The 26,543-nt window shown below is 40.4% G+C and overlaps 2 protein-coding genes across 2 annotated transcripts; both read right to left on the bottom strand.

The window, feature by feature from the left end:
* On the bottom strand, nucleotides 1-23,048 carry LOC122649078 (protein ALP1-like). The gene is made up of 4 exons (XM_043842440.1): nucleotides 22,785-23,048; nucleotides 5,761-7,150; nucleotides 5,108-5,111; nucleotides 1-11 (listed from the first exon to the last, which is right to left on the bottom strand). Exons 1-2 carry the CDS (start codon nucleotides 22,909-22,911, stop codon nucleotides 6,105-6,107), a joined length of 1,173 nt encoding a protein of 390 aa, XP_043698375.1. The 5' UTR covers nucleotides 22,912-23,048; the 3' UTR covers nucleotides 1-11; nucleotides 5,108-5,111; nucleotides 5,761-6,104.
* LOC122649079 lies at nucleotides 3,126-3,784 on the bottom strand. Its single transcript, XM_043842441.1, has 2 exons — nucleotides 3,676-3,784; nucleotides 3,126-3,553 (listed from the first exon to the last, which is right to left on the bottom strand). Exons 1-2 carry the CDS (start codon nucleotides 3,751-3,753, stop codon nucleotides 3,470-3,472), a joined length of 162 nt encoding a protein of 53 aa, XP_043698376.1. The 5' UTR covers nucleotides 3,754-3,784; the 3' UTR covers nucleotides 3,126-3,469.
* Nucleotides 23,049-26,543: the final 3,495 nt, after the last annotated feature.

Here is a 26,543-nt window from a genome sequence, read left to right as displayed (position 1 = left end):
AATGAAATCACCTTGAGGCGGAGCCTAACCAACCTTCCAATTCATTTGCCTGGGCTACTATGGCCTACTATTGTTCCACGATTAGATTTTAGGAGTCTAGCTTAGCTAGATGCCCAGGCGAAGGTTATGTTTTAGGAGTCAAGCTTAGCCTCCTTGATCATCTGTTTGTATACCTATGAGTGTAGGTGGTTTGGGGATTCGACCTTGTCAGTTTCATGATAAAACTCTTTTACTAAAATTGGGATGGAGATTAACTTTAAAACAAACCACACCCCCACCCCCACCCCCCCCCCCCCCCCCCAAAAAAAAAAAAAATTTGAGCAAAGATATTAAAAGCTACATTGGCAAGAGATCGTTGTCTAGTCGTGTAATGTCTGCATCAGTGCAGGGGTTAATAATAGCAATTTCAGGAGCATTTAATTGAATGTAATTTTTTAGTTCACTGGGGGCTGAGGGGTAATTTTATGCGATCCTATATCTGGGCACAGGAACTTTTTCTCATTTTTTAATTCTCAAAGCTTCCTCACACACAAGGGGCATCATAGATGTAGAATAGTTTTGAGGAAGGTTATTCCAATTATAAAGATTGTGTTGGCGTATTAGGGATGGTTGACTAGTTAATATTTGGAACAATCCTTTGATCCCCAGGTTACAAGGTTTTGTTATTCCACCGAACATATCACCCCACCCCTAGTTTTGTCATGTTGCTTTTCTGAATGATAGCTTTAATCTTTAACCCTGATTCCAAAGAAGAGGGCTGGGCTCATGTCATTCACTTTAAGCAAAAGGTTATTTCTACATGTGCAGACTATAGGTACACATGTATTCCAACAAAAGCCGAGGGAAGAGGAAGAATGTGTGGCCTTGTGATGCAGTACATGTACATTGTCCATCGTGTGGGCTTCAAAATTGTTTCATACTTGGCCCATGTTATGAGTTTAATTAAGTCCATCGAGCCAGAATGTATTTAGCCCATATTCTGGGTTTGTTCAAGCCTATCGAACCAGCATATAGTCTACCGAAGTTTAGTTATCGACCAACAGCTTGAAGGAAGATTTTTTCCAGCTTTAGAGTGGGCCCCAGGGCCAATACGTAGAGAAGCTTAGGAAGATCTTTTTCCAGTTTACATAGTCCTACATTTTAGGAAAAAATGTAATCCGTTACGTTTGGGGAGGGGGGGGGGTTTATTAGCAAAAAATTAGTTTCTATTTATAGGTTGTTTTATGTGATTGGTAGTTTCCTTTTCTAGGAGACTCTAGTTTGTTAATTAGATTGGGATTGGGATACCTTGTAAGTAGTTTCTATTTGGGATAAAGTTAAATCTGTGCAGAATTCTTTTCCAGGCAAGGAAAGCCCCTTTGATGTAATCAATTTAAAGTTTATAAACATTAATGGCTGTGATATGCAGTTGGAGTGAGGGGTGAGAGGCCCAACGGAAGAGCCAGAGACTTTAACCCGTCCTATCTTCTTCCATCTTTGTTTTCTTTTCAATCAATTTCTGCGTGAGATTCTATTCTAAAATTTGAGGACCTGTTGAAAATCATTCAAAGGAAGAATAATAGGCTGAAGTCCATGATCGATTGAAGCCAGTTTCTTTTCTTTTTTTTTTTTTTTTTTTTTTTTTTTTTGAGAATTCTGCAGAACCTCAAGATTGGTCATGATTGGTTGCTGTGATTTTGTTACTTGAATATGAATTTATTGATCATGTTTAAGATCCTGCCTGCTGAGTTGATTCTTAGTTGAACTGGAAACTACATACCCTTGAGTCTACGAAGATTCTAAAACAAGATAGGTCGGTTGTTAGTTTTGCACATTATCTAGCTACATGCTAGAATCAAAAAAGTTAGTAGCTCTATCTCAGGGAGTATGTTGAACGCTATGTTTAGTTTATTTTCAATTTATTTCTTACCATTGAAAAAAATCAAAAAAAAAAAACTCATACTGAAATTCAGTCACATACATAATACACTACTGTATAATGGCTTACTCGTTTACCAAAAAATAAGTATAATGGCTTACTCTCCAATTTATGTCCATGCACCCCTTTATAGTCCCTTGCATCCTCTTGGTAGTCCTAGAGATTTTAATCGTTCACCACATGACCAACTTTGGGCAGACACCTGAAATGTGAACAATGGATCTTGGGGGTCTATCCACAAAACTTCATTCTCATCTAGCCTACCACATGGGACATAATTGTGCTCATCTAGAGATACCCTCTAGACCTGACCTGTTTATACGGCAGAGAAACTATATTCACCAAAAAAAAACTAGCATCATACATGGTAACTAAAACCCTCCTTCTGAACATCTATCCAAAAATCAGGATGCCAATGCAACCAACATGTTCAATTGGATTTGATAAATAAAATGTAGCTAGAGCATCTTCAACTTTGTTTTGGGATGATGGATTTTGACAGACCCCAAACACTGATAGCTCCTTATATCTGCTACCACCCTTCTCTGTCCCTCCCTTTGTGTTCTACTAGGCATTGACATAATTTGATTGCTCAAAGGAGTCATGGCACTAAATGAATTATGGGAGAAAGAAAGCTACCTCCACGTAGCAAAAAAGGTTCTTTGCGTAGCCCATCGAGAAAGGGTTTCTTCAATGACCCACCAAATTATGTCATGCGACATTCAATCATATACACCCATGTGTTGGCATTTCCCATTGTGCTTTCAGCCATCAACTTTGTTTTGAACCAACTCCTTTCTTTCACTATATAGCCAACTCTATCTAGACTGAAACTTGATATGTATGCAAAAGGATTTGGATATTTGTGGCCAGATCTTGAGGTCCAATCTCATCTTCACCCCCCTACTTCTAATTCTCTCATTTTATGGTTCTGAAATTCATTGCCACAGGTTTACAGTAACAACTTCTAGGTTTACCCTGGAATACATAAAAGAGGTGCACTTGCTTGTACATGATAAGAGTTCTGCAATGCATCAATGGAGATCAATTGGACCTACTTGACCCAAAAATTGGCACAATGGTACAGTGGGCTTCCCTTCCTAAGGAAAATTGGGAAATGGACACGGGTGACGAAATGAAAAGTTTCATTAATCATCAGCTCTACCTATGGATTTTGAAGGATTGTCTGGAGTTTGTGACTTTGTTATGGTTTTCTTTGCAGTCTATTAATCCTATTACGTTTTTATTGTATATGGTAAATACAATCTCAGAGTCCAGAATTAGAGAAAGCACGGAGATAAGCTATTCAGGTAAATTTCTTCACATCATAAAAACGAAACCGAGAGACAAGAATATTACATTTCTTACACAAGTGTAGTAGCATAACAGCAGATCCGCCTGCGTCTCGTACACCGACGCCGATGCCATCCCACTCTGAGATATCCGTAATCAAGGATTGAATCCAGTGAGGAAGCTTAAGCAATCGAAAGAAACAAAGTTGAAAATTGAATCTGAATCGCGCAGGTCACAGGAAAAGAGAGAGATTGGAAATCATTCTTGTCCGTCTTCGTTCTGATTGATGGTACCAAACTTCTGCTTGAAGGAGTCCTGCTTCTGTAACCACATCATATGCCCCTGCAGAGAATTTTCCAGAGAGAGACAACGGTGGATGTCGATCACTGATGGAGGAACAGAAAAAGGGAATAACAGAGGCAATTGGATGAATCATAGTTGATATTACAGCAATTTCATTTTACCTGAAGACCAGCAGCCCAGGCAATGAGGAAGGATGCCAACCAGAACTTCTTGTCCTTGAGCAATTTCCTCGCTTCCATCACCACGACTGTTCAACTATTAAACCCTAGCTCCAAGGCTCCAGCCTCCAGCATTCAAGGTTTTAAAAGACGGAATCGGTCCAAGAACCCCAGATTGACCCTCAAATCCAAACACAGCGATTCTAGGATCTAGGTTTTTCGGTGTGAATCAGCTCTGTCAGATTGATCGGAATCCGGATCGGTGTCGATCCACCGGACCCGACTCTTGAAACGATGCCAGCACTTCTAGTAAAGTGGTTTTGGCTGGGCCAGCCTTTATGTAGCTTTTTTTTTTTTTTTTTTTTTTTTTTTTTTTTTAAATATATGAGAAGCAGAATAATATTAATTAAACAGAAAGAAAATCACAAGCATTGTCTTTTTGTTTTTGGTAAACTAAGCATTGTCTTTGACACATTTACCTAAAGCTTAGATGTTCTAACTCTATAAGCAAAGTAATGGGCTATCGAAATCACATCCTGATTTTATTTCATAAAATTATTCATAGATTGGGTTTTAAGGAAGAGATAGTGCATTCATTCCTAGCGTAATTATTCATGGATTGGGTTTCAAAATCACATCTTGATTTTTTTTCATAAAATAATTCGTGGATTGGGGTTTTTTTTTTTTTTTGTAAACTCGAAATATCAGTTTATGTAATGATCCAGCGTAAAATGAACTGATCCACAATCCTTTGGTACAAATTTTTTTTAGAGTCACATGGAGGATCTTTGGTTAGAATGAGGATGGGACCCCCTTCCCTTTAATAAGTCACATGTCAAATTTCATGTCTCATTTATATTTTATGATCCAACACATCAAGAATTTAGGATTCAGCCAAAGTTTTTCTAGACAGGTAGGTCAATAAGGTACTTTTAGACTAGCGCCAAGTTTTGCCAATGCCATCTTTTGCTCCATATCCATAGTCAAACCAAGCGAAGTCTATGTATATATATTGGTAAGGGGTGTGCTCAGCCAATTCCCCAGAGTCTGGTGGGACAAGATCGGAGGGTTGAAGCACACTTGGGGAAGAAGTAGACTTTCAAGTCCGTCCATTTAGGATGTTAGTACACCAATTGGATCAAAAGCTCAATTGATTCAAGTCGATCAAGCCAGTAAAAAAAGAGTAATTCACACTAAGTCAAACCACCACATTCAATTTCATTGCGAACAAGAAAGCAGATTGCTTCGGAGCACAGCTTTGATCAATCTGAAATGATCTAGATTGATCACATGTAAAACTTCAGACCGTGATACAAATACAATCATATACACTCACATATTGTGCAGTCTCTTATATTCTCAACTGTGTGCATTCTTTCTTTAAAAGGTTTCATTTCTTCATTCGATTTATAAAGCTTTAATTTTCTAATTAAACAACTCTAATTTTGACTTCAACTTGACATATAAGTAGTGAATCTCCAGGCTAACTTGTTTTCAAAATTTCAGCTCTATCCAATTTGCCTTGTTCCAAATACTTATGACGATTTAGAGATACCCTCTACACCTGCAAGATTAGGATTTTTCCTTTTTCATTTTTAAGTAAAGACTAGGAAAACTTTCGCTCAAATTATCGGGCATTTCTTGCTTTTCATTTTTTTTTCTCCTTTATCGTCCATATTTTGGTGGCTCAATGCTCAACAGGACAATCCAATATATTTGTCAAACACTCCAAGCAAACCTCAATTGAATTGCCATCGAGCTAGCAGGTTTCTGTTTCAACTGTCATCATAGTTGACTGGAGAATATTTCTTTTGGCTTTATTCCTAGATTTTAAACCCATAAAATTGCCATTAACAACCTTCAAAACTACCTGAACATAACTGTGACAAAATTCATATTGTGGCCAGCCAACTGCATATGATTACCCACGTAAAGTTTGAGATTACCGGCAGTACTGGGCAGCGAGTTTCTGCCAGGGCCAGAGTACTTCTAGCACCCATCCTGTTACATACCACCGCACATATAGACAGGATGACAATGAATAAATTGAAGAATGAAGATCTAAATGAACATAAATAATAAGGCAACTAAATCATGCTGGAGATGCTTAAAAAAGCTTGATATTCTGTGACGCAGTTCAGGATGTTTATCTGGAGAAGGATTTCCTCATTCTTGCAGTCATTGCCTTCTGAACCTGTGAATGATGCATATGCAATCTGCTGTCCCAATCTTGATTCTGTACACTGGAATTGAGACAGGAAATATGACCTTCAGTAGCTTCGGGTGAAAGACACTTGTCACAAGTATTCCTGTAAAAACAACTAAATCAACAATTCTAACTAGACAATTCAACCATGATCAGTCAGTCCAATAATCATCAAAAAACTGTCTCCGTGAGAGAAGAAAACGGGCATCTGAGATGGGCTTCTGTTTCAAGGTGGAAGTCTTCCAGACAAGTAGAGAGACAGCTTGTCTCTCAGGATTGAAGAACTTTTGTCAACTGATTCGCAGATCTGCTGCCGATAACCAGAGTCATGGTGATGAGACAAGGGCATCTCATCCTGGACCTCATCCTCTAGATCAATCACAATGTTGTGCAGCAAGCAGCACACAAGAATAATCCTTGGTAATTTATGCTTGTCAGGTCTCCACATCACTCCTTGAACGATCCTCCACATCTCCTTCAACCTTGCCAAGGCCCTCTGTGCCACCATCCTGGTTGCAAAGTGTCGCTTGTTAAACTCGGCCTTGGTCTCAGAAAGATCTTTCCCCTGATAGGGTGTGAGAAGCCAGGGCAGAAGGGGGAACCCTGCATCTCCAATTATGTATTCATTTACTTCTGACCTTTCAGACAGCTCTATCTTCTTCCCATTTAGCCTCTTCCCTTTTTCACCAAGCTTGAAGAAGCTTGAGCTGCGGAGCACAAGGGAGTCACTCATGCTTCCTGGCCATCCAGTGACAATGTCCCTGAACCTCATTTCAGGATCAACAATTGCCTGCAAGACCATGCTGTGATTCTTCTCATGATCGAACCATATATCATTTGTGCGGTCCACTGTAGGCAAACACATCATGATGTGAGTGGTATCAATTGCACCACAACAGTTTGGGAGGCCTCGGATCCTTTCAAACTTGGATTTTACCTGTGTCATCACCTCTTCTGTGGCAGGCCATTGGAGGTGGTGAAGCCCTCTCTCTTCCATGGCCTCCACAAACCTCCAGGTAACTTGAGAAACAGTTGATTGATTCATTCCAAATGATTCACCAATTGTCACCAGTGACTCACCAGAGCTTAACCTTCGTAGAGCAACAGCAACCTGGTCATTTATAGAGAGGGGCTTCCCATTTGTACAAGTGAAATTTGATGGCTTAGATGTCAAATCTTCTTTCACAAGTGAACAGATGTAGTTGAAGGTCTTTCTTGAGATCTTGAAGACAGACTCAAAATTATCCAAACCTTTTGATAGAGACAAGGGCCCTGTAAACGAATTGAAAAAAGAGAGTAAGAGTCATGTCACAAATGTGAACATTCAGATAACAAGTATTCAATATTCCTTTTGCAATCATGCAAAGCAGGAAGAATGCCAGATGCTTTCAGTCCTCATCTCCATGATCTTACAATAAACTGTTTTAATCGAAAGACATGCAAATATTTCATTGAAGCTGACAAATTCTTCGGAAAGAGTAAAATCTTAGCTCCCAAACATTAGGAAATCAGAGTTAAGACTCAATACCATGCAAAAGAAGAATGCTCAGAATTTAACAAGAGGGATAGCCAGCAAAGAAAGAAGTATGGCATCGGTAACATGAATGGAAAATAGACTTCTGTTCCTGATTATGCATGGCTTGTGATAATAAATAAGTAGTATTTCTTTCCTTTGGCATACATCATCGTTCTTCCATAATTTAAACATCAATTGGACACACAAGCATCATTCTAATTTGAAGTTATGCACAAAAATCCAAAAGCTTGGGTTGGTACAAGACCTAGATATGGATCACAAGGTACCAATCAAGTTCTTAACCACTTTCAGACTAGTTTGATTAAGTGACCGTGACCTTGTTAAAAGTTTAAAACAAGTAATACATGATTTGTTAAAATATGTACTTGAAGACATTTTAGGGAAACCTTGAGAGGGAATAAATTTAGTCCATGGATTTCTGAATGCAGAAATCCTTTCAGAAAGGGGACCAATATGATTATGTCTTCGAGTAATAAATTCCAAAAAAAAATGTTTAATTTTAGCATCTTAATATTCTTGAAACAGATCTCTATAAGACCAGCTGTGGACAAATCGACAGCTGACATATAATTGTATTGGTATAGTTTTGTTTCAAGGGTCAACGAATTTATCAACCTAAGAATTTGTGCTCATGCTGGCAAATATTTGTCATATTGGGACTAAGCCACAAAGGAATTGTCGGGTTTTCAAAGGGCACATCTGGGTCCAGCTGATGTGAACTTTATGAGATTCACTAATCTTTGTGACAAATATCAATACCTATAACAAAATTAATTTTTCAAAAGCATGGAAATAAATTTGAGCGAAATAATATTAAACAATAACATGTATCATAGTCACATTTGAAACTACATTAACTTATCCAAATATAGTAAAAACTTGTAATACTATTCATTTAGGCTCTGATTGTTTCAAGTAAAACCCATGTAGAAAAGAAAATTATTTTAATTTAGATAAAATAATGGGAGCTGGTTTCCAGCATGCCTAAACCAAGAACCAATTCCATCTCCCTAAATGCAATTTGTTTCAACCCAAATTTTGGTGGATACATGTTTTCCACATCATAAATTATTCTTGCTCAAAATTTCAGACCAACTTGACATGCCCATATAAAGTCCTAAAAATTATTTGAAGAGATTTGGAAATGACCTCAAAGGAACCATTAAAAAACCAAGGGGGAAACACATACATAATGGTCCTTACTCCATAGGGTTGAGACAGGCCATGAAATTTGACAGATGGCCTATCAAGGGGGCCCAGTCACTTGCCAAATGACTAACCATGTGGCTAAAAGAGGCAGGGGGTTCCAAGTACGGGTATGAAAGTGTGATGCAACTTTTTTTCCTAAAAAGAATAGGATTTTACTTAAATATTTATTTCATGTGGTATTTATCTGGAAACAGCAGGTACCCCCCCCCCCCCCTTTTGCTCCACCACCCTTAATGGTTTGGGAAGGTATGATCTTTATTAGGTGAGGGTATTTGAAAAACCCAGGATACCCACCCAGATACCTTGTAAAATTAGGAGCATGTTAGGCGGAGTCAGACACCCCAACCCAATGCCCAAACCCCCACAGCCCTACTACCTCCCTCCCCACTTCTCTCTCTCTCTCTCCAACACAAATGCACACACAAAAACACACTTAATAAAAAAACAGACCCAAAAAAAAATTCCTCTAGGGAGAAATAGGGTTGTGATGGAACAAATTCACCCAACAAAAGGTCCACTACTTTTGGAATTAATTTTCTTTAATAAAATTGATAGAATAGCTCAAGGTTCTAAACCAGGTCATACATGATATGTAAAGAAGAAAAAAATTCTTATCAGAAGGTAGTTGCACAGCTCAAAGAGGTACTTGCTACACCATCCTTAATATAGTTTATGTTATTATTTCCAGCATTGAAGATTCCAAAGTACTGGGCTTTTGATTGGGTCTATGACTTCTTTGCTACTGAGCCTGTTAGCCTCATCCTCCATAGTGGCTAAATTTATTCAAGCATATCAATCGTCTAATTGGGGCCCAACAATTTAACCAATGGGGGCTGGGGAGTTCATTATGTTGTTTTGAATCCCCTTCTTGCTCTATCTTCCATATATTTTGCTTCTACATTTCATCCTTTAATTTCTTTTGATTTGATTGAATATAAGTTGTTTTTGCTCATCGCTGATCCTTCTTCAAATAAGTGACATTGACTCTTTTTTTTGGGTGAATAATATGTATTACCTTACCCCAAGAGGGGGCAGGACAAAGAAAGAATATACAAAGGAGAAGGGGGGGGGGGGGGGAGAAACAGCCAACCTACGCAGAGGTTGAAGGGAAAAGGGAGGGCAGATCAAGGCCTCAAAAACCAGCAATATGCCTATTCATAGGGTTGTCCCTGACAGCGCGAAGATGAGCATGGCTGAGCTTGGAAGACACTTCAAAGGAGATGGCTTTCCAAATCAGGTCAAAAGAACGAGAGTTGGAAGTCCATCTCCTAAGATTGCACTCCAACCAGATGTGGTGAATAGCAGCTCCAAAAACCAGCTTTCCAATGGTGTTTCAAATCGAGGAACCTGAGAAAGTTTTAACCAACCAATGCCATTCTCGCTCAAAATTGAGGGGTCTCCTGTTGCGATGCCAAATGGAGGACAGGGCTTTTTTCCATATAGAAGAGGTGAAGGGGCAGTCAAAGAAGAGGTGAGGGATGTCTTCAAGGCCATTCCAAGAAAGGGAGCAGGCAGGGGAGACAGGGATATGACGGTGGATATGGAATGCTTGGGTGGGGAGGCAAAGGCGAAGGGTTCTCCAGGTGGTGAGGCTATGGCGAGGGATATGGCCTTTGAACCAAACTGGGCTATGCCAAGGCACGATGGGGCCGGTGGGTCGAATAAAGTTCCAGGCTGATCTGGTGCTGAAGAGGCCATTGGGGGAGGGCGACCAAATGAATCTATCGCCAAGAGGGGGGGGGAAGGGGGGAGGGGGGGGGAGAGCAGGCCAAATCTGAGAAGCAATGGAAGGATTGAGAAAGGGAGGGGGAGACCAACAACCAGAGGAAATGAGGCAAGAAAGGGGGGCATTTTTGGGAAGACCAGAAGAGTAAATTGACCTGGGGCCAAGCACACTGAAAAGGACACCTAGGGGGTGCCAAGGGTCAAGCCAGAGGGAAATGGAGGATCCTCTGGCAATGGAAGAAGAGATACCTCGAAGGGCCAGGGGGCGGAGAGCAAGGATCTTTCTCCAAATCCAGGAGGCGTCAGAGGGGATGGGAACAGTCCAAATGGAGTTGGACTTGAGGAGATGAGAATAGACCCAGGTGACCTAGATGGAATCCTGATGGGAGGAGATTTTCCAGATAAGCTTGAGAATACCAGCAATGTTGGAGTCTTTTATTCTCCGGATCCCAAGACCACGTTCGGATTTAGGGAGGCAAATAGACTTCCAGCTGACAGGATGGAGGAATCTAGAAGTGTCTGACCCTTTCCAGAGGAAAGCACAGAAGAGACGTTCCATCACCTGGATAGTGGCTTTGGGAAGGCTGAAGCACCCACTCCAATAGCTATATGAAGCTTGCAGGACAGAGCGGACGCACACAAGGCAACCCGCGTAGGAGAGGAGTTTGCTATTCCAAAGCTGGAGACGCTTGCGGATGTTGTCCAGCATGGGAGTACAATGGTGAAAAGAGAGTCTGGCCGGAATGAGAGGAAGCCCAAGGTATATGACAGGGAGGGAGCTGATGGAGAAGCCAGTGAGGGTAAGAAGGGAGTCCCGGTCCAAATTAGAGATGCTAGAGAGAAAAATTTTGGATTTAAGGAGGTTAATACGAAGGCCCAAGAGGGACTCAAAGAGGTGGAGAGAGTCCATTATAGCAGAGATGGAGGAGTGAGAGGCCTTAGAGAAGATCATCAGATCATCTGCAAAGGCGAGATGGGTAAGGTTGATGTGCTTGCATTTCGGCAAAGGGGAGATGAGGTGGAGATCGGTCTTGGATTGGATGCTGCGGGAGAGAACTTCCAGGGCGATGGAGAAGAGGAAAGGGGAGAGGGGGCATCCTTGGCGGATACCCACCTTGCAGTGGAAGAAGCCAGCCGGAGAACCATTGATGAGAACTGAGAAGGAGGGGGTAGAAATGCAAGCATGGATCCAGCGAACAAAGGCAGGGGGAAAGCCCATTTGAGAGAGCACTCCGCAGATGAAATCCCACCAGAGGGAGTAAAAAGCTTTATGGAGGTCAATTTTCATGAGGGTAGCTGGAGAGTGAGATTTACGGTCAAAACCCCGCACGATCTCAGAGCAAAGGATAATGTTATCCGCAATGCTTCTCCCGGGAATGAAAGCGGATTGGTTGGGGCTGACCAAAGAAGGGATAATTGCCTTGATTCTGTTGGCAAGGATTTTGGCTATGAATTTGTAGATGAGGTTGCAGAGGGAGATGGGTCTGAAATCCGAAAGAGAGGATGCTCCCTCTTTTTTCGGAATGAGGCAAATGAAGGTTTGGTTGACCTGAGCTAGCTGGCTAGGCTTATAGAAGAAGCTGCGGATGGCTTTGAGGAGGTCTCCTTTGATGGAGTCCCAGCAGCTAAGAAAGAAACCCATGCCGAAACCATCAGGGCCGGAAGCTTTATTGGATTTATGGGAGTGGATGGCCTTGATTCTCTCCTCATCAGAGGGGATGCTGATGAGGGAATCCGCAACAAGGGGAGGGAGGAATTTGTTGATGAGGGCAGGGGGAATGGGGGTGGAAGGAAAAGGGGGGGGATTGAACACGTCAGAGAAGAAGGATATAGTTACAGATTTGATGTCACTTACCGAGGTAAGGGTGGATCCATCCGGGGAATGGAGAAGGGTGATAGAGTTAGAGTTGAGCCTTGCTTTCAGAGACCTATGGAAATAAGCAGAGTTTGAGTCACCCAACTCCAACCACTTGATGCGGGATTTTTTACGCAGGAAACTTTCCTCCAAGGAGGAGAGAGAGAACAGCTCCTCAGAAAGGAGTTTCTCCTCAGAGGTAAGGAGGGGATTGAGGGGGTTAGATTGAAGTCTAGCTTGGACGGAAGAGAGATTGGATTTGCAGCAGGAGAGCCTGGCATTAATATTGCCAAAGGAGGAGATATTCCAACTTTTTAGGGCAGCTTTGGTATTGCGAAGCTTCCTGGTCAGAGCAATGAGGGGGAGGGAGGGAGAGGAGACCGGGGTGTGCCAGGCCTCGAGGACGGTGGGAAGAAAAAGATGGTGGGAGGTCCACATGTCGAAGAATTTGAAAGGCTTAGGACCGAAGGAGGAATAGGGGTGGATAAGGATATGGCAGGGGCAGTGGTCAGAAAGGCCCTGGAGGAGGAAGTTGGCAAGGGAGTGGGGAAAGGAGGAGAGCCAAGCCTCATTAGAGAGAAAACGATCCAGCTTGCAGGCGATGCGATCAGGATCAACACGCCGGTTGTTCCAAGTACGGGGGGAACCGGTCCAACGAAGGTCCTCAATACCTAGCTCTTCTAGACATTCATTGAAAGCAAGGACAGAGGAAGGATCAATGGGTCTACCTCCCAATTTTTCTTCTCCGCCTAAACCCCAGGGGGTGGAGACCATGGAAGTGACATTGATTCTAAATTAAATTGGAGCTGGAAATTTGAGTTTGTTGTGTAAACTGTAATTAGTAATTCAGAAAAACAATTTATAGATATTAGGGTTTTAAGCATATCAAGAGTACCTAAATTAATGAGATAACTAAATACGATATACTCTAGCAATAAAACTATAATAACTAGTCAAGAGTATCTAGATTAGTGATACAATTGAAAAACAACTGATCTTGATTCACTAAAATATCCATAAATTTCATGCTTGGCATTTCCTTTTCACTCCTTTTTCTTTTTCATTATAAATTCATAGTAAGATTCCCACGAAATGTATAATACAAGTCACTTATTAACTAAGTTGACCTGCCATGGTTTTCCAGGACGACTCAAAGCTAATCAATGCAATAGAGAACGAGACAATGCTTGAGACAAATTAGATAGTTAGATTTGTTTTTTACAGTTTCTTTCTTCTTTTTTTTCTTTTTTTTTCTTTTTTTTTTTTTTTTTGGGGGGGGGGGGGGTTTGATTATGAATGCAGACCAAAGTTTGGCTAATAACATATTTCATCCCCTTAATAGCTTTTCTCCATATCCCAGCCACTATGGTCCAACCCATAAGCCTGAGCTTCGGGGTGGAGAGGCCCTTCCCAGGTCATAAGCCTAACAGTCGTACATTGCCCGACCAATGTGAGACTAAAACCCCACCCATTCTTGGCCATGTAGTTGCACTCACTGCGTCATCTTCCCCTGACTAGGAATTTTTTATCTTCTTAGAAGGAAACTTAAAGCGTCCCTTGGCATGTAAATTCCAAATCCAGATGTCATCAAACTGATAGCATAGACGCACATAATTCAAGCATTCAACCAATTTCAAGTGAAGGAATTTGTTAGCATTCCACGTTAAGGCCATATCTTCCATTAAATATCACAGTTTTTCATGTTAGACTCCAGTTCTTTTTTCCCTTCAGTGATTTCAACTTTCACTGTACCACTCCTCAGTAATGCAGTCCTTGGTCTTTGTTGTACATGATATACCATCTTAATCGACTTTCATCTCACCACTTATTGAGCTACCATAAATTCCAATCAATGCACTCTTTTTTATTTTGTCCTTTTAAGTACTGCCACTTATTTATCTCAACAACCACATCTCAACCGCTCTCATTCCCTGCATGTATGTTCTTGATTGCCCATCATTCTCCATAAAACGTGGGTGGTATTCTAGCCATCTTTTAAAACTTCCCCTTTAATTTTGAAGGAATGTATCAATCACACAACAATCCACTTCATCACCCTTCTCCATGGTAAACTCGTGAGAAGTATGCAAATAATATGCACAGGCAATGTATTCTTGAAAAATATGTATCATACTTGTAACTTTTTACACTTTACATATTCACTGCCAGCACTAATTTGATAGGCAAATTTTTTTCAATCAATATACCCCCTCCCTATGATGATAAATTCCAATGTAGTTCTCATTAGCTATAGGAGTATACGTAGAGTCAAATGGTGGAACAAAACTTGCATAGCTGATCCCAAGTAGTTGGGATTAGGGCCATAAGACTGAGTTGGAGTGGAGATTACTGGCCCTTGCAATAAATTGTTAGTGCAATACCCCTCATCCTGGAAACCTGAATTTAGACTCAACTCATCTACATTGCAATCATCGGCAAGCAAAAAATGCAACTTTTCAGTTACATTTGTTTGCAGGTATACATTTTTTTTTTTTTTTTTTTTTTTTTTTGGGGGGGGGGTGTCCTTTAGTTTTAAATCCTATTTTGAATAAACTTTCAACAACAAACTCAGCCATTTCCCAACTTAATGCGGTCGGCTACATGGATCCAAACAAAACAAAGTAGGAAAAACATAGTTCTAACCAAAAAGGGAAACAAATATGGGGAAAGAGATGGAAAATAAATAGAAAAATGAAAAATGGAAGATGAAAGATAGTAAGAGGAAAGAGGCACAGCCCAGCATGTCAGGAGATTCTCATCTAAATGGGGTTGAGACATGGGTCTTTGGAGGCTCTGTCCGAGGTCCTACTTGGTACAAGACCTAGACTATGCAACAAACAATTGGCAAATGCTGAGTCACACCACTTCTCCTATGATCACTAGAACATGTTGGTGACCTAGACAATGCAACAAACAATTGGCAAATGCTGAGTCACTTGGTAGAACTGGAGTCCCACCGGTCTACCAGCCATAGGAGGCAACCTAGGCCCGCCGAAGGAGTCCCACCTTGGTAAATGCTGAGTCACACAGCTACTTGAGTAACACAAGCATTCAAGCTCAAGAGAGAGAGGGGTTTTTCACAATGTTGTGGAAGCTGTAACAGCAACCCATAATTTCATTAGATAGGGAAAAAGGAGGCTTAACAACCCCTTGGTTACATCAACTTGAATTAAATGGAATGTTGAAATTCCAAGACTAAATGGAATTCCCAACACTTAGAAACTAAAACCCATACATTGATAACAAACCCTTAGACCTAGGAAACAAAAAACAAGACATACAAAACTACAACCAAGCAAATTAACTAACTCTTGGAATTCTAAAAGACACACTAAGAATACCAAAAGCCTTCTCCAGCAGCTGTTCCAAAATAATGGGACCCAAGTGGACGAAAAAAAAGAACCATATAAAATAAACTCAGCAGGGCCAAGTCCTGGCCAGTCTATCCGCAAGGTCTGTGATGAAGATCAAAATATGAAGAAAGCAAGACCAAAACACTGTTCAAGGTACTGTTCACATTAACAGTGTCACAGCCCATATTTGCCTTGTGTGGGGATACTTTTTAGAAGATCTTGTGGGCCCATCAAGTGGAGAAAGATCCTATCCTAATGCTGCCAAAGTTTAGTTTCTATTTTCAGTTTTAGAAAGTTAATTTTATTGCATTTAGGTAGCTTCTAATTGTAGTTAGTTTCTCTATTTTTGTTTCCTTGTTTGTTTAGAAGGCTGGATCCTATAAAGCCTTAGTAGTTTCTATTTCCTACTTTCTAATTTATGTTAGGAAGTTTCTATCTTCTTACTTTCCATTTTGTAAGCTTGCCTAAGCTATAAAATTGGCACCATTGTTAGAGAGAGTCACCAATTGATAAATGAAATTTACAAGCAATGCTTGCCTCCACTTCTGAGAAAGAATTCGCCTTTCAACAGCTGAGATAGCTGTGGATGAGAGACCCAAGGCAGAGATAGCCTACCCCCCCCCTACTATCCCTATCCCCTTTCTATCTATCCTTCAATTTTCTATTTCTTTTTTTTGTTATTCCAATCAACCCCTACTGTTGCTGCCATCTTGTGACTGCAATAAACTGCTGCCGGAGAACTCTTTGAAGACTTGAATCAATCCATAATCATCACCAAGTACTGCTGCTGCTGTTTACACAATCAAGTGAAGGACTGCTGCACCTGCGATCTCAGTTCTGCCCAGAATCTGCTGCAAACTTCAGACTTGAATAACTTCACAACCAGCCATTAGAATTGACTGATATTTGGAACACAAACCACCCTTGCCTAGGCCTTCACTCGATCCCACTTTGGATCCATTCCTGCTGTTGGTTTGGTCCTTATTCACTAAGTTACTAATTCTGATTTAGTTTCTATTTTGGTGTTCTGCTGCAACTATTATCGATCCTACTGTAGAGTGGTTCTTAGTTGAACTCCTTCTACATTAGTCTTGGCTTAGTTTGGTGCTGGTCTTGGACCAACATGTGGACCAGGTTCTGAAAAAGAACCTTGTGAACCAATTTCTCCATGCATCCGGAGGAAACAAAATCTCAGACCAACATTGCTTCCCTCCCCCCCCCCCCCTCTCTCCATCCAACCCTTTTGGGCCCAATCATAGACCCATTTCCGACCCACTTAAGAACCTTCCTTCTGACTACATTCCTAGATCTAATGGTTTTCATCTTCTTGACAGTTTTGATGGATACTCAGCTTCTAATTCCTATCCAACTATGAAAAGGTCAGACCACAGGTGAATTTGATGACAACATGATGGATAAGGTAGTAGATGGCAGAAAATGAGAAAAAAAAAAATGAGGTTAGACTTAACTTAGCTCAATCAGTTAAAATGTTTTAGAGGGTAACAAAATAATGGTGTGGCAGAGAGAGAGAGAGAGAGAGGTAAAAAACTTCAGTACAGGGTTCCCTACATGCTACACTATCTATGCATCCAAGTTTAGCCAATGATGTGAGGGCTTCAATAGGCAATTGTTAAGGATAAGGGTTAAAGGTCTAGATTCGTTGTATGTAGGCTAAGGACTGTGACTGTATTATGACTCGGCCTTAGCTACCATATTTGTAATCCATTATCCAATCTATAAATAACAACAGCCTCTATCACTACAGACAAGCCAATCTACTCTCTAAGCTCTTCTTCTCAAATTGGTATCAAAGCCCAATACTCTTTGGGTATATTTTTGTTTTTTCTCGCCGTCAAAGGAGTTCTTCCACCACCGTCGAGGCTTCAGCCTTGTTGGTTCAGCATGGTCGACTGAACATGTTTTTGATGCATGTCACACCATGCTAACCACCACTGATACACTGCTAACCTCCTCTTTTCACCGCACCCATGGCAACTACATAGACTACCGCCACCCCACCGTGCACCACTGAGCCCTTTGTGGCTCCTGTTGGTTCTGCCTAAGGCCGCCCTGGCCCTGCCAACCGCTGCCGCTCTCTCGGCCTCCCGTAGACCATCGCCAATCCCCTGCGCATCTCCGCAAGCCCCCATCGACCTTTTGTCGGCCCTCCCTGGCCATTGTCAGGCCCCTACGCCTACCGCTAGCCACCACCAACCCCTGTCGGCCCTCCCTAGCCATCGCCAGGCCCCACGACCCCTGCTGTCCTCTCACCTACCGTCTGTGAGCCCCGCCAGGCCCCTTGCCTACTCGCTGCCACCTTGCTTGACCACTGCCTGCTCCCTGTGTGGCTCTGCTATGCCCTTGCCTCCTTGCAGCCCGCTTCTCTCAGGCTCTCTCTTCATGTCATATCCTTGCTTATATGCTCTAGCACCTTCGTAAGGTACTTCTCATCTTTTTTGGGTGTTTACCATCCCGGCTCTATGACGGAAAGTACTGGCACTTCCCTGGGAGGTTCTAGGGGTAGAGAACTGAGTTATTTTGGATCCTCTCTCCATTACCCATCTCTCCAATCAGGACCCACCAATTTGAATGGGACGAACTATCTTGCCTAGTCACGAGTTTGCCTCCTTACTATTCATGGCAATCATTTTTCGGGGTACCTCACTGGTGACATCCCGATGCCTACTGCGTCCTCTGCAACGAATAATTGGTTAGCTAATGATGCTCTTATAAAGTCCTTGTTGAACTCTATGGAACCAATAATCAGTCCTAGCTTTGTTCTATTAAATTCTGCTAAGGACTTCTGGAATATTGTTAAGCATACATATGCTCAAACCAGTAATTATGCACAGATTTATGAGATTGGTCATCAAGTCCGTGAAACTACTCAAAAGGAGTTATCCGTTTCTGCTTATTATGCTGCCCTCAACACTCGTTTCTGCTTATTATGCTGCCCTCAACACCTTATGGCAGCAATTGGACTTTTATCACCCTGTTCCCATGGCTTGCACTACTGATGCTGACACATCAAGAAGGAACGTGAAATGGAATGGGTGTATGATTTTCTTACTGGCCTCAACTGGGATTATAATCAGATCCGTGTTGAGGTTCTTAGCAGAGACACTTTTCCCACACTTCTCCAGGCTTATTATATACTTCAACATGAGGACCGGCCCCATTCTGTAATGATGCCCTCTGCTGTCCCCACTTGTTCAACTCTTGTTACTACACCTCAGGCTTCATATTCTCCTAGCTCTACCACTATACCTGGTCTCCCTGCAAAAGACCCAGTTAAGTGTGACTATTATGGGCGTCCTCGACACATCAGAGAGACCTGCTGGAAGCTCCATGGTCGTCCTAAAGGAGGGTGTGGTGGGAAACAGGGTTTTGCTCGGTCACAAGCTCATCTTTCTGAAACCACAGACAACACGACCTCTGCCAGTGCCTTTCCATTTTCTTCTGAACAACTGGTTGCTCTCCAGTGTATGATGACACAGCTTGGTACTGCAACCCCTACCATGGCATCTTCCACTTCACCTACTTCTCATCTAGCTCAATCAGGCATATTTCATGCCTCTTCTCACTCTAGTCCTTTTTGGCTCCTTGATTTTTGGAGCTTCCGATCATATGACCAGCTCCTCAGACTTGTTCTGCACCTATCTCCTTTGTTCAGGTAAGGACAAGGTCTGAGTTGCCGATGGTTCCCTCCCAGCAATTTCTGGTAAAGGTTCTGTCACTTGCTCTCCTACCATCTCCTTGTCATTTACTTTGCATGTCCCTAACCTCTGTGCCTATTTACTTTCTATTACCGTCTTACTGTTGACCTTAACTGTTGTGTTCACTTTTATTCCACTCATTGTGTTTTTAGAGATCTAGTGACAAGGGTACAATTGGATATGGTAGGGTACAAGATGACCTATATTATATGGATTCGGATCTCACTACTACACCTTCTCTAGTCTCAGCTCACATCTCTGGGGAAGACAGTGCTCTCACTCAATTACATCAATGGAACTGCCGTCTGGGTCACCCTTCGTTTCGTGTTTTAAGTTATTTTTTTCCCTCTTTAATAAAAAACTGTATTGTGGATCACTTTCTAGTGATATCTATGAGCTTGCAAAGCATACTAAGTCCAGTTATTCTTCTAATGATAATAAAAGTACAGTTCCTTTTTCTGTTATTCACTTTGACTTATGGGGCCCTTCTAGAATAGTTGCTCGGGGTGGGTTCAAATGGTTTATCACTTTTATTGATAATTGTACCCACCTGACTTGGGTATATATTCTCCGAACTAAGTCCGACGCTTGTTCTTGTTTCCAATCTTTTCACACCATGATTCGGACTCAGTTCAATGCCCAGACACAGATCTTCTGGAGTGATAAGGTAACAAAATATATCGATGGTCTGTTTCTTCAATATCTTGATGTACATGGCATCCTATCCCAGACTTCTTGTGTCTGTACACCTGAGCAGAATGGTATTCCGGAGCGTAAGAACCAACATCTTCTGGAAGTCACCCAAGTACCTAAATTCTATTGGGGGGGGGGGGGGGGATGTTGTTCTTACTACTGTATTTATTATCAATCGCATTCCTTCCAATGTTCTTGACTTTAAAACACCGGTAAGTCAACTACCAGACCCCTCCCTTGCTTCCCATCTTCCTCCCCGTGTCTTTGGTTGTGTTTGCTTCGCCCACAACTCTTCTCCGTCTTGGTCTAAATTGGACCCATGGGCCTTCCAGTGTATCTTCCCTGGTTATTCTACTTCCCAAAAAGGTTACAAATGTTATCATCCCCTTTCCTGCAAGCTCTTCATCACCACGGATGTGACCTTTCATGAGGATGAGCCCTACTACCAGTCTATAAATAACAACGGCCTCTGTCACTACAGACAAGCCAATTATAATGCTTCTCAACTGCAATTATATGCAATTTACCAGATATCAAATTTGAGTTCCATTAAAAATTTTAATGGATTTTAGCTAGCAAGCATAAAAGCTCTACTTTATAGAGGCCCAACAAGATGCACTGTACGAAATGCCTTCTTCCTCCAAAGGACCCATAACCAAGGATTTCAGTATTAGTATCAGGTATCGTATCGGAAGGGTAATATTGAGAGACGTATAGTATTGTATCGGAAAGATGCAAGATCCACTAAAGATACACATTAAAATGGTCAAGAAACGCATAGCAACGCAAAAAAGGCATGTAAAAAACAGTTTTAAAGCACAAAACACTATAAATATGAAATATGTAAAATATATCATGTATAAAAAGGAGAACAAAGTACGATGAGCCAATTGTACTTGATTATGTATAAATGGTAGGGTTTTATACATGAATTAATAGTCTAATACCATAGAGAGTTGTGGACTGGCTCAAACTCAGAGTTGGAAGTAGTCTCATGTAATGGTGCAACCAAGATGATGTTGTGCACAGAACGAACATACTCGCCATACAAAAAACAAAAATTGAAGCAATGTATCTATAAAATGAGTATAAAGGGTATCCACTGACCAATATTATAAAGCCATATCGACCCGTATCAGGTCGTATTGATCAATATAGTGCGTACCTTTTTTTTAAGCCACCCTCTTTGTGGTCATGAAGTCAGATTCCTTTAGCATCTAAGTGACCCTGGTGGCCTTCCAATCATTGGTGAAAACAACAATTTTGAGATTGTACAATTCCATAAAAAAGTCATACCACAGCCCTTTTATATTTCATTCTTTTTAATTACCTTATTGGTTAAAGTGGATGGTACCACCAAAGATTTTTCCACTACAGTGACAAGCATCTATCCCAGTATCTAGGAAAATTCAGTTATCTGGAAAAACAGAAAGCTTTCTAGCTGGAAATAGAGTAACACAACTATACCACTAGTTACAAGATACAGCATCTCCAGTTCCAGCAGATCAGATACTAGATTACATTCTGAATAATAATGCCCAACCGTGGCTTCCAAACCAGTCATTCTCTTACACATCTTGTTCAAGTAACAGGCATATCAACGGTGATCAGACCATTTCATAAAATATGGACCACAAAATATCTATTGAAGAACAAAAAAACCCCACAAATTGTGGATCAATTTCTACCAATACCTTAAGTAGATCAAATTTCTACTTGTTCCTATGTCCACCCAGTAAAACATTGGATTCAGCAACCCTGTTAAAGAATCTCCCATGTGAGCAAAAGAGAAAGGACCAGATCTGCCCTGGCATTGCTAAACATTGCCAGCCCCACCACTCCATCAGTATGAAGCTTTACAGACACCTATAAGGCTAATCCATTTCATGATAACCATTTTTTTTTTATTCTTTTATTTTTATTTAATCTATTCAACCCCTAGCTTCCAAACTCTGTTTAACATAGTTGGAGCATTATGAAGACCCAATGCCACCTCTGCAAATCCAAAGAGATAAATTATCACAAAATTAGACTTTCTGAATCTAATTTAGATATATTTTGAGAATTTTCTAAAAACCTTAACAATTGACAGGTATAAAGAGTCTTTTCTTTAGAGAGAATAGACATTAAGAGCTATTTCCCCAATACATCAGAGCTTATAATAAGCCATCGACTACATTTTACATGTATAAATAGCTAATGTGTCTTGTTTTCAGAAGCATGCTCTATTTCCATCTAGTTGCAGAAGCACAAGTAAGGAAATTTAACTCCTTATGGATGATCTATTTTCAAATGACTTCATGGTACGGCAGTGGAAGTATAGATTGGCTGCCAATCAACTAAAATAAAGTAGGAAGTGTTAGCATATCCTGTGTAACCCTTAAAAGTTTCAAGTAGAGACAGTGGGAATGGGTCCTCATCAGTTTCTTAAGCAATACCATCAAGTATATTAGGTTCTTCATATGCATTGCACCTTCTCATTGTTCAATATAATCATTCTAAAAAAAAAAAAAAAACCCAGAATGGCAGCGGGAAGAGTCAAGAGATAAATAGCAATTGACATAAGAAGGAAGATTGGGTTTCCCCTTAAAAGGTATCCAAATGCATTTTAGATAGGTCGTGGGAACACTTGTATCGGAAACAATAACAAAACAAATAATCAATCTGACTACCCAAATCCATGTCACTAAAGTAAAATCAACGAACAAAGAGGAAACCTAGCAAAGAACATTATCACCATCACAAGATTCAAACCCAAAAGAGAGTAATATCAATAATATCAACACATGGAACAGAGGATAAGACGAGGAAAATATACCAGTAATCCTCTTGGAGAACTCGTCCCACCAATCGGCAGGCTCCTCCTGTTCCGAAGATGCAGAGGCGTTTCGCTCGAACTTCTTCTCAACCCTCCTCCTCTTCTTGAACCCCCTCACTGGTCCCATCGAAACTCTTCAGACCCAAGGGATTGGAAGCTCAGAGGGGCCTACGGACGTCAGCCGAACGAAATCAAACAATCATAACAAAATTGGGTAGACCCATTACTCCGAACCCACGATTCGACGCCAACAACAAAGGGAGACAAAGACACACGAACAGATAGAGAGATACAGAGAGAAGGAGAGATTTACCAGAGGGGTGAATGGAGGGAGTGGTGGATGGTTAAGAATCCAATCATGCAAAGACGTTTTTCTAACAGGTGGAGATGAGTAGTTGCCTTAACAGTGTTGGTGCTTGAAAGTAAAAGCTTTAAACTAGAAAAGCATGTATTGTAAGGAAAAGGAGAAGAAGAAGAAGAGTTGAAGAAATTAGAGGAGAATGGGAAAGCCTAGACAATATAGAGAATATGTGAAATCTTCAAAGAACGTAAAGCGAAGAACGGCGGTGTCCAACACAAAACACAATGTAGCAGCTTTGCCATGTTTATAACATCCATGCGAGGCTTACAAAAAGGATCTTCGACATGGACAGCCGCAACTCGCTTACTACTCCTTACTTCCTAGTTCCTACTGCAAACAACAAAAACTCAATATTTGTAAAAAGCTCTCTCTCTCTCTCTCTCTCTCTCTCTCTCTCAATCTGCCTCTATATGTATTATGTATACAATACGCACAAAATAATATGTAAAATTTAGATAAACTTGAGAGAGAGGAGACTGATCGTATAATCATATATATTATCATTAGCATCATAAATAAGAAGAAAAAGCAACCCAAAGAATGAAAGAAGAGGTTTGGTTTGGTCTGGTCTGATTTGGGATAATTTATTTTTGGGGTAAGAGGTCGCTACCTCGTCGTGTAGTCATTACACCAGCGCAAAAGCATCAACATAGATGGGTTTTTTTATTTCACGAGCAGTGAGATGGCAATTTCACTTGTTCTTATGTTTGAACGCAGGATAAACACGATCAAATAACGTTCTTTTTTCCTTTGTTTTAAAGAAATAGTAGACTTTTAAGGTGATGGTTTGATTAGGTCTAAAATTTTGTTTGGTTGGTTCGATTTTTCAAGGGTAAGACCATAAGACGCTGAGCCTACCCTACAAATAAGTGTATCAATAGTTTGGTCTTGGCCGGTTTCAACTCGATTCTACTTTGGGGATAATCTTACTTAACCTGGACTGAAACCGAGCTAATCACGAAATAAACCCCCACCCCCCCCCCCCTCTTTTGGTCTAATTGGTCTTTATCAGGTCTTTTAGTCCGGTTCAATTCAAAAAACCTAAATTCACAGCCCACCTCATGGTTGGGACCAAAACTAGACCAATAAGTAATCTGTCCAATAGTGTTTTTTGTTTTTTTCGGATCCGATTATTCCTCGTAAATATGATCGCAGGGCCCGCGTTTACAGAATATTAAACATACCAAAGGGAGTGGCGGCCCCCGTGTTGGGGGGCGGGACCTCGTGTGTAAGGTTGATAGTGATAATAGAATATACTAAAACTGATCTTCCGATTTGTTGACTAGTCCTTGATCAGACGGATCAGATCCTTCGAGTGGTATGTGTATTCCATATCATGGGCTACGATGAATCCAAAGATAAGTAAAGAGTTTTGGAGTCAAACAGCGACAGCTACGTTACCACGTGGATGGTAAATGCAAAACAGTGATGAGACAGAGTCATACTAGCTACGTCAGCGATGAATCGGACCGTTCATTTGGAATGAACATAATACCACGCTTTGAATTTCTAAAGGGTTTTCCACCCACGAAGTTGATCGAATCAGCTAATTTGAATCGGAATCAGGGGCTCAATCCATATTCTGATCGATTCTTTAAGTTTATGAATGAATCAGATAGTCCGATTCAGACTCAATTCACCTCCTGCTATTTAAGTGGAGCCCTAATTTAAAGTGGGTATCTTCCCATACAGCAACTGGTTAGACCAGAAGAGCTTCCCACTTGGAGAGAGAGCAAGTGGCGAGATTTAAGGTTATGTCTAGTATGCATTCTAGGTCAATTCCGCATTCTCGGATGAAAGGGATTCTCCATTCAGGGTGGGTGAAGGGAAACTACTTCGTCCTATTGTTTGTATCCCCTACCCATCTACATGATAGTTTAATTAGATAATAGCTAGCTTTGCTCTCTCATGAACAACACTAATAAATACTTAACACTTTTTAAATATATATATATATATAGATCATTCATTTGTTCTATATCGGTACCATCTTTGATGATAAGTTTGTGACCATTCGTTGGATTTAATTGCAAAAAGTTTATATGCCTTGAGGAAGAATGAGAAAATTTTGTTAATGTAGAATCAATTGGTTGTTTAGAATCAAGCTAAAGACTAGAGATCCAAATAGAATATAGGCATGATACATGTCGATACAAACGTTCCCATGCTATGGAGGATTTGAATGTGATTGGGTTTTTCTTATGCTTGTTATGTAATATGGTTATAAAAAGATTGAAGAAAAAACATTGTATACGCATTAACCATATTGTTGAGATAGTCTATCGAATTTGACATGTGACCCATTTAAGTGATTTTTCATATTCAATTTTCAAGCAAAAATAGCTAGTTCATGTGGTAGAGATTTGTCGTCACTGGTACATGTCCTCTCAAAAGTCATTTGCAAATGGGCTTTTGCATGCTCCATTCATGTTTTATTAGAAAAAAAAAAATGAAAGAAATATAAATTGCATTAAACAACAAATAAAATCTTTATAGACGTAACTACTCTCACTTCGACCAACACACAAGATGAGACTTTATCATCATGGAGCGGTTTTTTACAAAAAGATGAGGGCATGACAAAAGACAATCCAAAAAGCGAAGACGGTGACCCAACTGAAAATATAATTTTGCAAAAAAAAAAAAAAAAAAAAAAAATTTATGTACTCAATTCACGTTTTACATGCGCATTAAAAAAAAAAAAAACAAAAAACAAAAAAGTGAGCTCATTCTTTGATCAAATCTATAACTCTTCAATTAAATTATTTTTTTTTATCATTAATATTAAAGTAAATGACATAATGAATTGATTTTTTTTTTTTTTTTGGTAGAAAAATAATGAATTGATTATTAATGTCAAGTTTTCCTAGTTCTCCAAGAGGTGACAAGGAGATTAAGGCCTCGTAGACACTAATCTATTGAAAGTCAATACATGTTCAACCTAGATTAGAAATGAAAGGTCAGTCAGTTAGATATTTTTTCTTGTTTGGGAGGGGTGGGGTTGAAGGCGTAATTATATGTAAGATTATTTTAAAACAAAAAAAATGTTATATTTGCTTGGATATGAATCACCTATGTTGTAGATAAAATAAATTTTAAAAACAAAATTTGGGAGACTCCCAAACAAAATATTTTATTGTAGAAACATACATAAACATTTATGAATTCTTGGAACTATAGCATTGCATGAATCCTACTAATTGCACAAATTTAGATAGGATCTATCTAATTATGTTTACTTTATTCACCTAAACAACAAATTTAATATTTAAGATTAAAACAAAATGGAGAGTTCATTAGGCAGGTTGGGTTGGGGGTAGGACTGGCCCAAACATAATTGGGCAGGCCCAACTTAAGCTTAAAAGCCCAACCTGATAAAAGTATTTTCAAGTTCGTTA

Source organism: Telopea speciosissima, chromosome 1 (genome assembly GCF_018873765.1).
Source record: "Telopea speciosissima isolate NSW1024214 ecotype Mountain lineage chromosome 1, Tspe_v1, whole genome shotgun sequence".
Taxonomy (NCBI): Eukaryota; Viridiplantae; Streptophyta; class Magnoliopsida; order Proteales; family Proteaceae; genus Telopea; species Telopea speciosissima.
This window is presented reverse-complemented; position numbering and strand designations above follow the sequence as displayed.

What these genes read in the sequence shown, in the direction of transcription:
- LOC122649079 (XM_043842441.1), bottom strand. Translation starts at nt 3,753, where the DNA reads ATGGAAGCGAGGAAATTGCTCAAGGACAAGAAGTTCTGGTTGGCATCC. An exon ending in CCTGGGCTGCTGGTCTTCAG is followed by an intron (nt 3,554 to 3,675) that starts GTAAAATGAAAT and finishes AATTCTCTGCAG; the next exon opens with GGGCATATGATGTGGTTACA.
- LOC122649078 (XM_043842440.1), bottom strand. Translation starts at nt 22,911, where the DNA reads ATGGGACCAGTGAGGGGGTTCAAGAAGAGGAGGAGGGTTGAGAAGAAG. An exon ending in GTTCTCCAAGAGGATTACTG is followed by an intron (nt 7,151 to 22,784) that starts GTATATTTTCCT and finishes ATTCGTTTACAG; the next exon opens with GGCCCTTGTCTCTATCAAAA.